General features: G+C 41.4%; 1 protein-coding gene across 1 annotated transcript in view; it reads right to left on the reverse strand.

Moving 5' to 3' along the window:
* Positions 1-15,368, reverse strand: part of ABI3BP (ABI family member 3 binding protein) — a 292,470-nt gene that overhangs the window by 237,919 nt on the left and 39,183 nt on the right. The window contains exon 2 of the mRNA XM_029913250.1: positions 4,664-4,843. Coding sequence (XP_029769110.1) covers positions 4,664-4,843 — 180 coding nt within the window. The remainder of the gene's footprint in view (positions 1-4,663; positions 4,844-15,368) is intronic.

Below are 15,368 nucleotides of genomic sequence, written 5' to 3' on the forward strand. Positions count from 1 at the left end.
AAAGGTGCCACAGGACCCTCTGTTGCTTTTTACAGATTCAGACTAACACGGCTACCCCTCTGATATTTGTTGCTTTAGTTTATACCGGTTCAGCGAGCACAATACCAGCAAAAGCACTTTTATGCCAATATAATTACATCAATACAGTGGCTTCTGGTAGTATCCACGTGTCATAAGCTATCAAGTCCCTAACTAATAGTGCTATACCGGCAAAAGTTTCTGTTGTAGACATGGCCTATGATCAATAATGAAGTGTTTTCAAACAAATGAGGACTTCACTACCTTTATGTTTGGGAACAGCAAACAAGACAAGATTCTAGTCTGACTAACCATTCTTTTCATATTCTCTTTTATATCAACAACTCACTGCAGTTTTCCTACAATCTCCATGAAGCATCAGAATTTATCTAAGTTCAGTTTGTGGATCTGCTACAGATCTAGGCTCAATTCCAGCTCTGAACAGGCTTCCTGTGTGGCTTTTAGTAAGCCACTCAATTTTTTGTGTGCCTTAGTTTCCCAGCTGTAAAACTGGGATAGTAATACTACTTCTCTGCGAAGCTTTGTGTCTCTCATCTGTGTAGCCTGTAAGCTCTTTAGGAGAGGCACTGTCCAGTGCCAACCATAATGGAGCCCTGATCTCTCCTTGTGTCTCTATGCACTATTATATAAAAAAAATAATTACAAAAGACACTGATAGCAACCCCTATTATTAAGGCTGTTTAACACTTACCATTATAGCCCCTATGTTCAGTTGCTTAAGCATAAACAGTAGTCAGGACTCAGTGAATTAGTGTCCTGGCAAATTTTGCTACCACGTGGCATAGTCTATTCACGAGTGAATCCTATTCCATGAGCTGGTGCTCAGGAAGGCTGCAGAAGTGACACTGGGCACTGACTGAACTGCTCTGGATTTATCCACTTATTTTTAAGATGCCACAGGAGCCACACGAGGCCTGAAGGACTGGGATGACTTTGTCCCATGTAGACCAATCTGGAGTTAAGAGATAAGAATGAAAGTTCAAATAGTCCCATGCCTGATTCTCTCTTAGCACAGTGGATCTCGTACCTTTCAACAACTGCTCAAGTTTAGTAAATTACAGAAAAACCTCAGCTGTGCAAGCCAACACCCACCACTTCTCATGCCATTGTGGATGCAAGTTTTACCTGATGGTGGGACAGCCCACTCAGGTTAGAATGCCCACAGCTACCTGCTCTCCCGACCTTCCTCACATGGAGTGTTCTGAGTGCACTTTCCAACTGGCAGAACAGTCCCCAGAGGACCCTTCCAGCCAGCATAATAGCAGCCCTGTGGCTGCTCTAACTTATGACAGCAGCTAGCCTAAGAATCAAGGGGCTGTTTGCTGCCACCTTTGTCTCCTTTCCCTCCCACCTCCCACTCAAGTTGCACTGAGCGTGAGATAAATACAACTTAGGATCTACCCTTAAGATAATGCTATATACTTATGTGGAAATTTGCAACCTGGTGTTCCATTTTAATGCAGTATAGAATACTTTTTGCATTCAAATAAACATTTCCATAGGGCATGTAAAATAACTCTTAATCTTTTTAACCTGAAATGCCCCTGAGTTAACAGATTTACTGTAATTGTTATCTTTAAATGCAATCAGTAAATACTGTGGACCTGAGGAGTACACCAATAGCCTATAGCAAATTCTGCAGCTGGTTTCTTTCTTGCTCTGTGTAAGAAAGCTGTTTGCCTAAAGTCACAGATGCTAGTGTTTAAAATGACAGCATATTGTATTTTACATTTCAGTTACATGACACAATTATATTTATCATATTTATTTCCCTTCACTTTTAAGTGGTGCGTTGCCATTAAGAAGTTGTCTCACCGGATTATATTACAATGTAGAGAGCTTGAATCTGTCAATGAAATGTGTGGGGGGGTTTTTAAACGAAAGGTCCTCCCCAGTACTTTGGCATAACAAAACCCACTGAGAAGGTAATTGACTTGGTGCTTTGTTGTGTCTAATATACGAGACCATATAGCACATTTCATTCCACGCTATAAATGTCAATGGTTTTATCATCTTTTTTTAATCTTCACTGGAGCAGGATCTTGCTTGTGTAATAGCAACAGCTTCTATGGAATTCTAGGATACTGCTGGATACTCTGATTTACTGCACCACTCTGGTAAGCGGTGCTCAGAGAGCTTCATCTCGCTATAAGCCACTAACCTTACACATTAAAGCTACAGAAAATACAACTACTAAATGCAATCTGTCCCAGCTGAAGTCCACCTTTGACAGAGTCCATGGCTTCATATGATTTTACACACCACTGGGTAGCATCATTCCTATTAAATGGAAAAAAATTAGGAGAACTACAGAAGGCTGCATTGCTATTTTCACCCAAGGACCTCAGTACTTTACAAACATCAATTAAGCCTCAGCACTCCTGAAAGTTAATTATAGAAGGCATTATACCCCAGTTGCAGACATTATACAAAGAGTCTAATTCAGACTTGTTAAACTCTGTGACTTCGGTGGAGCTGTGTAAGTGACTTTCCTGAACTCAAACTCTAAATCACTGATGGAATTAGAAAGAGATCTCAGGAGTTTGATTTCCAGCTATACAACAATCATGTCTTTGCTGCAGTGGCCCCGAGAGGAAGGAATTCACACCCTTCAAAATCCAGTTGGCCCCCCAATCTCCTTACTTAAAAACAAAACAAAACAAAAAAAAGCCTATAGCATTCCCCTCCCTGCCATGCACATCCCCACCCTAAGGGGTTACTGTTATCCCTGTAACTCCCTCTGTTCTTTCCCCCCCCTTCTTCTGTTTTATTATGAAATCGCAGTAAGCACCCAGAACCACATTAGCAGGGGCACTTTAAGAATTTCAGTACAGTTATACCTTTTTCCCATAAACATACACCACCAAGTATTCTGATACTACAGTGACGGGGCAGATTTCAAGAACAGAAAGGACTATTATGATCACCTAGTCCACTGGTGTCCAAATTTTTCAACCAGAGGGTTGAACATCATTCAGAAAGGTCAAATGGCCACAAATAAATATTTTAATTATTTTCCGACTCAAGGCAACATTAGTCAGCATGCTCTCCTAGCCTCACTCCCAGAGCCTCACCACAACGTTGACATTAGAGCAGCCAGAGCCAGGTTGGACATACTTGATCTAATCTGAGCTGCATAAACACAAGCCATAGAACTTCATCCAGTAATTCCTGCTACAGTCCAATAATTTGCAGATGAACTAGAACAAATCTTTTGGAAAGCCATCCAATCGTGTTTTAAATGCTCCAAGTGATGGAGAATTTGCCACATGCCTAGCTAAGCTGTTGCAATGGTTAACTACCCTCACTGTTAAAAATGGACATTTTATTTCTTGTTTAAATTTGCCTAACTTCAATGACAATATCACCCCCATTGCAGTGCACTGAGGCCATGGAACAGAAGACAGACAATGTTTTTAGGTCTTTGGGCAGCTCCCAAATAAATAGGATAGCTGCCATCTATGCATATAAACAGTTTACTCCTTTGGAGGTTTGGAGCCCACAGGAAAATGAAGATTTTGTTTGTGTTGATATTATGAATTATTACAATTATAAAATATCATTTGGAAGAGCATATTACCACTCTAACTTAATACTGCTTATTTATGTGCATGTTAAAAATCAGCCAGTTATAGCCAAGATATAGTATTACTTTGGGAGAAGGCGGTATACATTTTCATTTCACTTTTTTACATTGTAAGCCACCTTTAGGTCTCACATTGTGATATCCAACCATAGCCCTGAACAACACATGATTAACAAGTAACCAAATGGCTCCAAATCAGAATGCTAGAAATCCCCCTAACATTGTTAAAACTTGTCTTCACATCAGAATTTTATGGTTCAGTCTCATCTTTAGTTAAGAATGAACAAACAATTTGTTAATAAGCAATGTTGTATATTTAACATTTGAGGGCCCTGTTAATGACTAGACTCCCATTCTTACCACATCTCTCACACACACACAGCTTATTGTCCAAACTCATCCCTCTCCTTGGGGTTTGGACTTTATTTACAATTTAAGTAATCAAGCCTTATGATAGTACTGTATTTACAAATATAAACCTTAATTTTCAAGTTCACTCCCAAGCTGTTCTTAGGGTTTCTTTTTGCATTACCTCCTCAGATGGTAGCTTTAGGGGAGATAGCTTTTATACTCCTGAGTTAGAATTCATATGGCGCACTTTAGCTGTCATTGTGAGTCTCTGAACCCTATAACAGGGGCCTAAGGCCTGACTGGCACCTGACTCCCTGGTACCTTAGCCTGTCTCTGGTGACTGCAATTGTATCCAAAATAACCTTATCTAATCCATGCATACAGCCAATATCAGAAAAAAAAATTTCAGCAGTTTAAAAAAAAAAAATGTAAACCAAATAGCTAACCAACGTCAAAATTTTCCAGAACCAGAAATACCTGTTTTCCTTAAATGATCTCCCAATTCCTCTGCCATCTGAAAACTTTGCACAAATCCCTGAACACAAAAACAAACAACACACAACTCACTCCACCCTAACTAAAAAAAAAAAAACCAACAAAACCCCCCCACAAACCCGATTCCCATTCTTTTAATTCCAATCCCCTGTCCATTGACCAAAAGTAGCACTCAAAACCATAATGCCTTACCAACTTCCGTTACATAGGATTTTCCTTCTGAAGGCAAAGGGATATACTGGTTAGAGAAGAAGCTGCTTCCATATCCCAGGATGAAGCCTTGGAGTTTGGTGTCTGGACTTAGCCGAAGGTATTTCATGCAAATAGTATCATCAGTTGCGTTGATCTGGACTTTCAGGTTTTGTCTTTTAACTGGGGGAGAAAGAAAAAGAAGAGGTGAGGAGTTATCTTCTCATTCACTAAGAGAATATCAGAATACAAGGGAGCTCAACACATTAGTAATAGGCAACAGCTATTTAAAGGGGCAGTCTCCCTGAAAACTAGTCATTTCAAAAAGCAAACTAAATGTCATTTCAGGGACTGCACTTGCCTTTGAGCCCCTGCCAACTTTTGTGGGTTTTACACTCACATTTTTCTTTTAAATGCTCTTTCTCTTTTGTTGCTGTTTGAAAGACTCACACGAACAACACTGGGATTTTGTCTACACAGCACCTATGAGCGTGCCTCCCAGCCTGGGTAGACAGACATGCGTTATCGCTGCTTGAGCTAGCTATGTGAAAAATAGCAGTATGGCTGTGGTGACATGGGCTAGCTGCCCAAGTATAAGCCCAACAGACCCCCAGGGTCCGTACTCGGGTGGCTATCCTGTGCTGCCTCCCATGCTGCAATGGCCACACTGCTATTTTGGCAAGCTAGCTCAACCAGACCTAACGCAAGTCTACCCAGGCTGAAAGACGTGCTCCCAGCTCCAGTGTAGACATGCCCTAAAACTCATTACATACTAACTGCTGTGAAATGCATAAAATAAACTAAAACTAAATCCTTTATTTTCAATAATTCTAGGTATCACCTGTAACAACCATACCCGAAAAATTTCCAACAGAAGTACATAAGTGTGATTTTTAAGTTCATTATATTTCTTTAACAATGCACGGGAAAACTACACAACTGTTTGGGGAAAATAATAACTACACCCAGTTGAAATTACAGTCAGTTGTTGTTGTTGAGGTTCTTTGTTTGTTTGTGTTTTTTTATTAATGTAAACAAAATGTAATTTTGTAGTCAGTATTAGGCCTGGACATCAGAACTAACATGCTTATATTGGCCAAAATACCAGGAGATTTTTTTAAAACGTTATTTTAGTCTTTCCAGGGGAACAGAACAGAAAATGAGAAACATCTTGAATATCCATACAACAATTTAATTTATAGCAGCACAGAACATCAAGTTATTGTCATATTATGACCTTCATAACAGAACGAGAAATTTTATAGACTATCAGTATGTTTCTATCATGGTGGGATGTAGCGGAGGTAGTGTTTCAGTTCTCAGTACTTACCATTTCAGTTCACACTTCATTGTTATGCTTGTTATATTTCCATTAATTCCAATCCCCATGTTCAGAAATGTGTTAGGCCCCTCTCCCAAAATTATGAGATTGGCTTAAAAATACATTTTGGATTTTTATTTACCTTTTGGTTTCTGAGCCCTTGGGCTGTACTCAAGGCACATTTTCAAAGATTATCTGCAATCATGGTGGATAAAAACTTACTTTAAAAAAATGAAAGCAGAGATTCTCATGAAATCACTTCCCTCCAGGGGCTGGAGAGTCAAGGGGGAAAAAAACCAAAACACAAATATTGCCAGACTTGCAATAATATTGCAAGAGTTTGCAACACTCTATTTCTCCTTCCACTAAAAGGACAACCATGTGCTTTCAGCCTGAATGATGTATTTTAGATTCTGGAAAAAGCACAGACCCAGTGTTTTCCCAGGAATTGAAATTAGGGGTGGATGTTCGAATTTACAGGGTGTGTGTGTGTCAGGGCCGATGAGGGGTGAGACCGCGAGGGTGAAGGTGAGCTGTTTGGCACCATAGTAAAAACTGAAAAATGTTCAATGACTATTTTATTAGATTTAACTCATGTTTTAAAATCACACAAATTAAAGTCGGCTACTCAAGCCTTCTATGAAGCACTACATCTACATCCTTCTTAGTTTCTTGTTATAATTTTGCACAACTCTGTTAATCAACTTCTTGAATGCAATGCCTTCATCTTTGGTGGCTTCTCGTTTGTCTGGTACTTCCATTCCTTCAATTCATATGCTCATTAGTTCATTCACATGATCAGGCAGAAGGTGACTTCTTTCAGAACACAAAATTCTATTCAATGATGAAAAAGAATGCTCAACTGTAGCTGTTGTTACTGGGAGTAGTAAGAGATGAATTCCTACTTCTTTCATCCCAGGAAACCGCATAAAGATTGGGTCGAGCCACTAGCGATGATAAAAAAGAAGTTGAAGTCAAATCTTCATTCATCCGTCGTATGATATTCCACTCTGTGTTTAAATTCTCTATTCTGTCCTGAGCACATGGCAGCCCCATTGCTGGTAGTGCCTCACTCCATTCAACAGTCTGTGTTTTATAGGACCGGGATCTATAAAAGCTACGTAGAGGTTGAGTAGAATCTAGAAGTCAACTTCTGGACTGAAGTCTTAGCTATCCATTGAAAACGTACTGGAAGAAGCACTCTGATTGATCCAAATGTAGCTTCTATTGTTGGACAAAGATCTACTACTGTTGTAGCAGATGCCTGGATGGCATTGTTTAATGACCCAAGTGGTTTCAACAGTAGACTTACAAGAGAGAGAATGACAATAGTCTTCTCTGAATGTAGTAGCAAAAGAAATCCACCAGCCTCACTACTTAGATCTGTCCCATCTTAGTAGATACTTTCCAAAGCCAGTAATAACGGCTGGAGCAATTTTAAGACAACAGCCAAGGATTGCTCATGAGAAAGCCAGAGGGGTTTCTCAGGTTGGACTAATTTGAACTTCAGTCCCAGTGTATCTTCTATATTTTCCAAGATATTCCGTCTTTTTGGACTCTTGCTGAAAAAAGAATATAATGAAGACATTACATTCTTAGCTTTTTTAATGTCTTTTGAAGAGTCTGTAGTTCGTACTAGCGCTAGTTGGAGTAGATGGCCTCTGCCGTGTGTTCAGGAGAGATTAGGGTTACACTTTTCTCTGAGCAAAGCTTTTACTCCACCATGTCTTCCAGAGAAGTTTGCAGCTCCATCAAATGCACAAGCAGCCATTTGTTTGGGGTCTAATTGACAAGCATTTAACTCTTCTAAGATGTGGGTTGTCAGAGATACAGCCGATGTGTCTTTTATAACTTGAACATCTAGAAATGCATCTACTGGCCTACCACTGACATCAAGATAATGTACACAATGACTTAATACTTGACACCCATTTGCATCGGTGCATTCATCAGTCATGTATGAAATTTTTTTGAATGTGGTGAGAAAGTTCTTCACGTTTTCAACTGTTGAGTCTTTTAGCCAGCCAGTTGAGTTTCTTGTAGAAAGATAGTGAGCATTTGCTGGTCTTGTTCAGAACCAGTGTTCAATTTCAGGATGAACAAGTGACAATGCACTTAACATTGGCCTCCAGTTTGTAGTGTGTGGTATCTCTTGCTTAAATACAACGTATGATGCCACAGCCATGTTTGTTCACATGAATGGTGTTGTGTCTCCAGCATTCTTAACAGCCTCATTAACATTCACCGTGTTGTCCTTTGTCAGTGGAGACTCAGAGTTCAGAGGTGCTTTCACATGAGTTCACCTCCCAGGTTGGGGGCAAGAAGGCACCTCGCTCATTCCTCCAGCTGCTTACTGTTCGCTCTGGCCACTGTTGTTCATTGTGCCACCATTGTTCATTGTGCCACTGTTCACTCCATCGCTCTGTTGCCAATGGCCCTGCGCCGTCACCTTCTGCTGCCACCTGCCACTGTGACTTCTGCGAGGTGGTCTCTTGAGGTTCCATGCAGCTGTCAGTGATTTCAGCTGAGTTCTCAGTGGGGGAACCTCACTGCTAATGCAGACTGGGCCATCTCTTCCACAGTGATTATCAGTGATTTCAGATGTAGTGGTCACTTAACAAAACAAAAGACTATCTATGGAGCCTAATCAGTTCTGTCTTTAAACAGTGTAGAGGGGCAGGTCAAATAGTACTTGAGACTCAGGCAGACCATCAAGCAAAACACCTGTCCCCACCCTCTCGCTTGATGCCCACAATCAGCACAGGCTAAGTACAGTTCTACTGCCCTTTACTCATACAATAAGAACAACATTTCATTACCACCCCCTCCCAGCCTGCATTCAAGTGATTTGTAACCCAACCCCAGACAGAATCTATCACTTGGGCAACACAGCTCTGTTTGCTGGATACCTATGTAGATTAGGTGCGAATGTAAATACAATCTGGTCCTGAAGCCTTTTCCCCCCAGCCCCCAGCTCATCACTAGCTGTCAGGGAGAGCTCATTTAGACTTTGCTTACAAATCATAATTTGAAATTATTAGGTTGGCCAATATCATAAAAACAGCTGTATAAGGAAGCTAGTCTATGTTCATACTTTTAAAATCTATTATATTTTTATCATACACTTTATACGCTTTTAAAGAGCGTATTAATGTTTCAATTTCAATTCAAATTTCAAAACAATCACTAAATTGGCAACACTGCATGTAACTAGTTCACAAAACTGGGAGGGGTGTTGGGGAAATTCAGGGGGGGGGTGTAGGGAAATCCCTGCACAGACCCAAACAAAGCCTCCTGAGAGAGCACAGTATGTATTTTCTCTGAACAGGTGGCAGCTTCTCTGAAAACAAAGTGACTGCAGTCTCTGAAATCAGGCAGATTTCTTAGAAATTTAAAGGTGCAGTACACAGAACATGAAGGCACCGCCCAAAGGCCTTTCGGATCAATAAGCCATCTGAGGTAGAAGGTTTGCCCCTCTTCCAGTACTGAGGCAAAACCAGTCATGGTTTTGTCCAGTATCAGGCAAGGGATGCCATTTTGAAGAGCATGCCAGTCTACCTCTGCAAGCATTGTCACACACACTGCATCCGAGGGATGCACTCTTCAATATGGCTTCCCCCATGCAGTGTGACCTTGCACACACCATGTGTGAGAAGTCATGCTGGCAAGGGCAGTCCCATGCCATCCGTGGAAGGCCTGGAATGTCCAGTATTCTGGAGATGTGGCAGTGGAAGAGTGACATTCCAGACCAGAATCTCCCAGACTGATTATCTTGAGGAAAGGAGATCACAGCATCAACAATCAAGCCTCTCCAGCTTCGTCTCCCCTGCACCCCGAAGATCCATTAAAGGAAGTGCGAGACTGCAGTAGAATATCCTAGTCTGGATCTTTGCCTGAATTTCCACCTCCTACTCTGCAAAAGTCAAGACGACTGCAAGAGCTTATCATCTTAAGTATCATACTTTTCACATACACACCCTCTTTTTTTTTTTTTGGTCTTCTTTTTAGTAGCTTGGAGATGTCCAGGCCTTTTCTATTTATTTAAGTTGTGAAACTGTGACTGTGTGCTTGCATGTATGTTTGAGCACCAAAAGACCCCATGTGCAAGGTGCTAGAAAGAGACGGTCCCCAGGTTTAAACAACTTATGTTTTATAAAAGACATTATTGTTTTATAAAAGACATTTAAGAAAGTATGATCTGTGTCTTGAGACTCAGATTGTCACCTGTAATTTTTGGTAAATAAGAATTCTTAAAATTATTCTTATTAAGAGTGTTCTATTAAAGTCTGAGTGATAACATCGCTGTTGGGGGTTTCTTGGAGGGTAAAGGATTAATCTTCATACTGGAATTGAAGTTTAAGAGGAAATCTTTATCATTGGCTCTGATGTTGATGTAAGCAGAATCAGGATGAGCTCTACCCTGACATCTGGTGGTGAATTATGGCAAGGGTGGAAAAGAACTTCAGGGGCTGATCTTGTTTGCATAGGCACACCCACCCGCCTAGCCTGGGACAACAACAACTGAAAGTGGTTACTTTGGCTGGTGTGGGATCCCCAGTTTCTCTGTTATTGGGGCAGGAAGAATAAAGTGTTGTTACCCTGATTCTGTGAATCTAGGCCAGTGGAACTGTTGTATGACAGAGGGACTCACCATTAACTAAGTAGCACTCGCTAGACAAGGGGCATGGGTTACAAAACCCAGTGAATTGAGAGAGGTTGGGGACAGGTATGTGTACCTGATGATATGGGGCCCCTTTTGAGGGCCTGGAACACCAATTGCACTACCCCCCCCCCCCACTGTTGAATAGCAGAGCTAATTTTGCTTCCATTAGGAGTCTAGCTAGAGATTGCTGCTGAATTCACTTTGGGCCAATAGTGCACCAGCACTGGGGCTCCCCTACTACAAGCTGAAATCACTAAGAGCTGAAATCACTAAAAGAGCTAAAATTGCTGAGCTGAGATCACTGAGTGCTGTGTTAACTAGTGGGGGAGCCTGAAGATATATTGCTAAGCAGCTGGCAGAGTGGAGCAGTTTGCGGGGCGGTTGGAGCAGCCCACTTAATAAATCCATGGTTTTCTTATTGGGATGGCTGGAGATGGGAGCATCAAAAAAGTTCTCAGCTAAAAGATACTGGCATAGCAGGATGCTCTAGAAGGAACAGACAAGAATCATTCTGCTTTTGCTTTAGACTTAGAGCTTTGCTACATATCATAATCTACTGCATTAACTGATAATGTCATTACTATTGGAACAGAGGTTTTCTAGGGTCAACCCCTGGACTGAGTAATTAGGTCCATCCACACTAAATTGGTCCCACACTATTAGAACTATTTGTCATTCAAGTACAAACATAGAGCCAACTTTCCCATTCTCCGTAATATCACCATATGTGGCTAGCACTCATATAAACATTCACATTGCTAATTAAACAGTGCTGAATGCACAGCATAAGTCACAGAAGCCTGCCTGCTATTACCACATGACAGGTATGTGTTTTACTCTCCTAGAAAATTTCCCTGTCCTGTAACAATTACAATGAAATGAATCCCTTGATCTCACTGTGGCAGGAAGAAAGCCTTAAAATAGACTAGCACAATCAATTGGGCTTTCTTCAGTTTTAAATCAGAGCCAAAATATACTGTACTCAATCATCACTTCAATCTTTCTGCTTCCAGTACACAGCCTTTCTTAGTACCACACACCATCAAGTGAGGAGAGTAAAATGAGCACTGCACAGATTAAGTTGATAATATTGTGCTAAGTATTTGTTTATTTATTACTTAATAACAAAGTACCTCAATTTCATCTTACAGTCTTTTTTTCTCTATCCAAATCTACTTTTTTTCTATTTTTTTTATTTTTATTTATTTTAATTTTTATTTAATTTGTATTAACCAATAGGTAAGCAATATGTGATCCTGCTGAACAGAGCAAAAAGATCACAGCACTCAAACACCCTGGGTTTTTTTCCTGTTTAAAATGTACAGAAATGAGTACATTCGAATAGTGCTACATACAACAGAATACTCAAGATCACACTTCAAACTCAGAGAATAATGATGATCCCAAACCAGCTAGGAGTATTCATTCGCACTAGCCTTCCTTTGCTTGGTGCCTAGCAGAGAAACTACCTAATTAACCATGAAATATTTGTACCATCACTTGTAGGGACTGAAATCCAGTTTCAGAAGTGATGTTTATTTCACGTCTCTACATTAATGGTAGGAATTCTATCAGAGGCTAAGGGAATTTTGGCTTATGTGGTAAAGAGGCTTGAAGAGGATGTCAACTGAAGTTTACATGGGTGGGACCATGAAATATCCGGAATATGAACTGAGGCTGAAAGCTGGGCAAGTGGAAGTTTATTCAGATTCATGCTCCATAACTAACTGATTTTTCTGAGTCACCTCCCTATTTATCAGCAACTACCTCCAAAGCAAGAACACAGCATTACTGTGAGATTATTTTATCACATGCACTTATTCCAACTGTAGCATTTTCACTGCATCTAGAGTCAGGAAAACCTATTAACATTTCACCAGATGTTAGTTATGAGAAGAATAACGATCAAAGATTCAGCTTACTGCTATACTCCCATTTCACCTCTGCCACAACAAAAGGTCAGCTTTTCTTCATGAACACTGAATAATTTGTCTAAACATGGCTTAACTTCTGCTTAATGCCATTATCATTTTCACTTTTCTTCATATACATTATAAAAAATAAACCACAAGTGAAACTAGTTCATATAATGAAATATTAAATATTATATTTAATAACATTCTTGTAAATAGTATACTGGCATCTGTCATAGTGAATTTGAGTATACGTTATACAAGCCAGAGAGAACAAATGACAGTGTTTTCAGCCCACACAAGAATACCAAGTGACTGGGAATCAGTGAACTGTGCAGAGACAATGAATTACCACCACACAGAAACTGCTTCCAACAGAGGGAGAGAGGCAGAGGGAGGGACGGACAGCCACAGAAGAATCACCTAAGATAAATGTTGCCCAACTGGCAGTGTTGGGAGTGGTTCTCCAAGTGTACCCTGCTGCTTTCCAGTAAGACCTAGCAGGGCGCCCTGGACCTGGCTGCATGTATGGGACCAGCGTAGTATATTGAGGAACAAAATGGCTATGCCAGTTGCTGAGTAAAAGGCAGCATTTTTGGGTTCCACACCTCTCCAGCTACTGGCAAATTTAGTCTAGAATCCCAGTGAAACCTTGGGTTTTGATGGAGTACTCTTGCCTTTTCCTCACTTGCATTAGCTTTTGGCATGTATTAGTAAAAATCTGACCCTCAGTCTACAGATACAAACACTACGTCTATTACATTGAGGTCATCACTAGAGGGAAGGTTCTCAGACCCACAGCTACCTGTGAAATACAAGCCCTCTGTCCTCGCTTGCCAAAAAATGCAAATATTCATTGCAGTGGAAGATTATCAGTGGCTAAAAACAACATGACATACAAGGGAAAGAATTTCTTAACTAAAACTACCATAAAAGAAAATTTCTCCACATGTGGATATTTGAAAACATTTTGGGGAGAGAATTCCCCATCCACAAGGTTAGGACCTTTGAAAGGACAGTCCAGTAAAAATAACTGTATGTTAAAGGAACAGCTTAGTGGTAATACTATGGAAAGAGTGTACAGCCCAGAAGAGTCTGAGGATGCCACCTGGAAGCACCATTTGTTTGGCTAGTTGAAAGAAATAAGCAGTCAGGAACAGGCAGCAGGAGCCAAGAGCAAGCAAGGAATAGAACTCTTGAAATGTTTATCTGTAAATGTTTCTAACTGATACACACATATTTAAACTTTGAAAATTACTATTACAATCAAACATACTGTGCGCTTGGACACAGATGCCACAAACGTCGGGGTGGCCTGTGGAAAGTTCTAGGAGGGCAGGGGACTATCTGACACATGGGATTCATCCCTCTTGTTAATCCATGGAGTAGGTAGTTCCTTGAAGGCAGAGAGGATCCTGAAGCACACTCCTTGTTCCTTCTCTACCCCAGCCTTCTCCCATTCTTAAAGCTCTCTCTACTAGTTGATATTCAGCTGTTAAGAATAAGAGAGGCCCAATTTTCCATTTCAATGTCCCTGATGAGTGTCTTACCAGGTTCTTTGTTTTAATCTGACCTCCTAGTGCAAGAGAGCCACAGAAAGGTGATATAAAAATATAAGGTATAATTATTAACTACTCTGGCAGCTTTTGTATTATTCCAGCGCTAGCTTATATCTGTAAAGAGATAAGGAGCAAATACAGAACTGAGCCATTTGACTAGTTTCACAAATGGAGCACTTTCTTTGAAAGGCACTGATGCCCTGGTTGGGCAAACTGGAGGCCTCTTAAAGAGTTTGCTTCCTAAAGAAGGATCCATGGAGAAGGAAAAGGCATAGCAGTGCCTTTTGGGTGAGTTAGCAACTTCAATTAACTCTATATGTACCTCGTATGGCATGGCTTTATCAACCAAGAATGGGAGCTAGCATATTAGAGAAAAGGGGAAAAAATGTTATTCAAGATCATTTTAAAAAGTATTTTCTTACTGTCTGGATTTCATATTCACTACAGTAGTATACTATCTTAAATGGGAAGGTACTTTTATTGTACCTGTTGTTGCAGGGCCGGCTCTAACTTTTTTGCCGCCCCAGGCAAAAAAGAAGAGCGCCGCCCCGCCGTACCCCCCCCCCGCGCGCCGCGCCGCCCTACCCCCCCCGCGACTGCCGCGCCGCCGACCCCCCCCCAGCGCCACGCCGCCGAAATCCCCGCCCCTGAGCGCTGCGCAAGCCCCCGCCCCCAGCGCCGCCCGAAGCCCCGCCCCCTCCAAACGCCAGGCTGCCCGAAGCCCCTGCCCCCCTCCAAGCGCCGCGCCAGCCCCCATCCCCGCGCCGCACCAGCCACCCCATCCAAGCGCCGCACCAGCCCCTGCCCCCCTCTGAGCGCTGCGCCGCCCATAGCCCCACCCCCCCGAGCGCCGTGCAAACAAAAAAACCCTCCAGCGCTGCCCCTACGAACCAAACTAACTAAATGAATGAATGAATAAAAACCCGAGCGCCGCCCCGCCCCAAGGTGCCGCCCCAAGCACGTGCTTGGTGAGCTGGTGCCTGGAGCCGGCTCTGTTTTGTTGATTCCTTGCATCTTTTATGATCAGATATAAAAAAGCTTTATATATATTAACTAATAAGCAATTGAACACTCCCATGAGGTAAGAGCTATATAGAAATTTAAATTGAGCTCCATGGAAGGGCAACTATCTCTGGGGTGGGGTGGAACCCAGGAGCAGAGCGCACTAATCATCTGATCAGGACAGAAATTGAAAGTACTAAAATGTCTTCTTCTGGTCACATATCATCTATTTCATTACACTGATACAGAT

Source organism: Terrapene carolina, unplaced genomic scaffold, assembly GCF_002925995.2.
Source record: "Terrapene carolina triunguis isolate 2854851 unplaced genomic scaffold, T_m_triunguis-2.0 Scaffold558, whole genome shotgun sequence".
Classification (NCBI taxonomy): domain Eukaryota; kingdom Metazoa; phylum Chordata; order Testudines; family Emydidae; genus Terrapene; species Terrapene triunguis.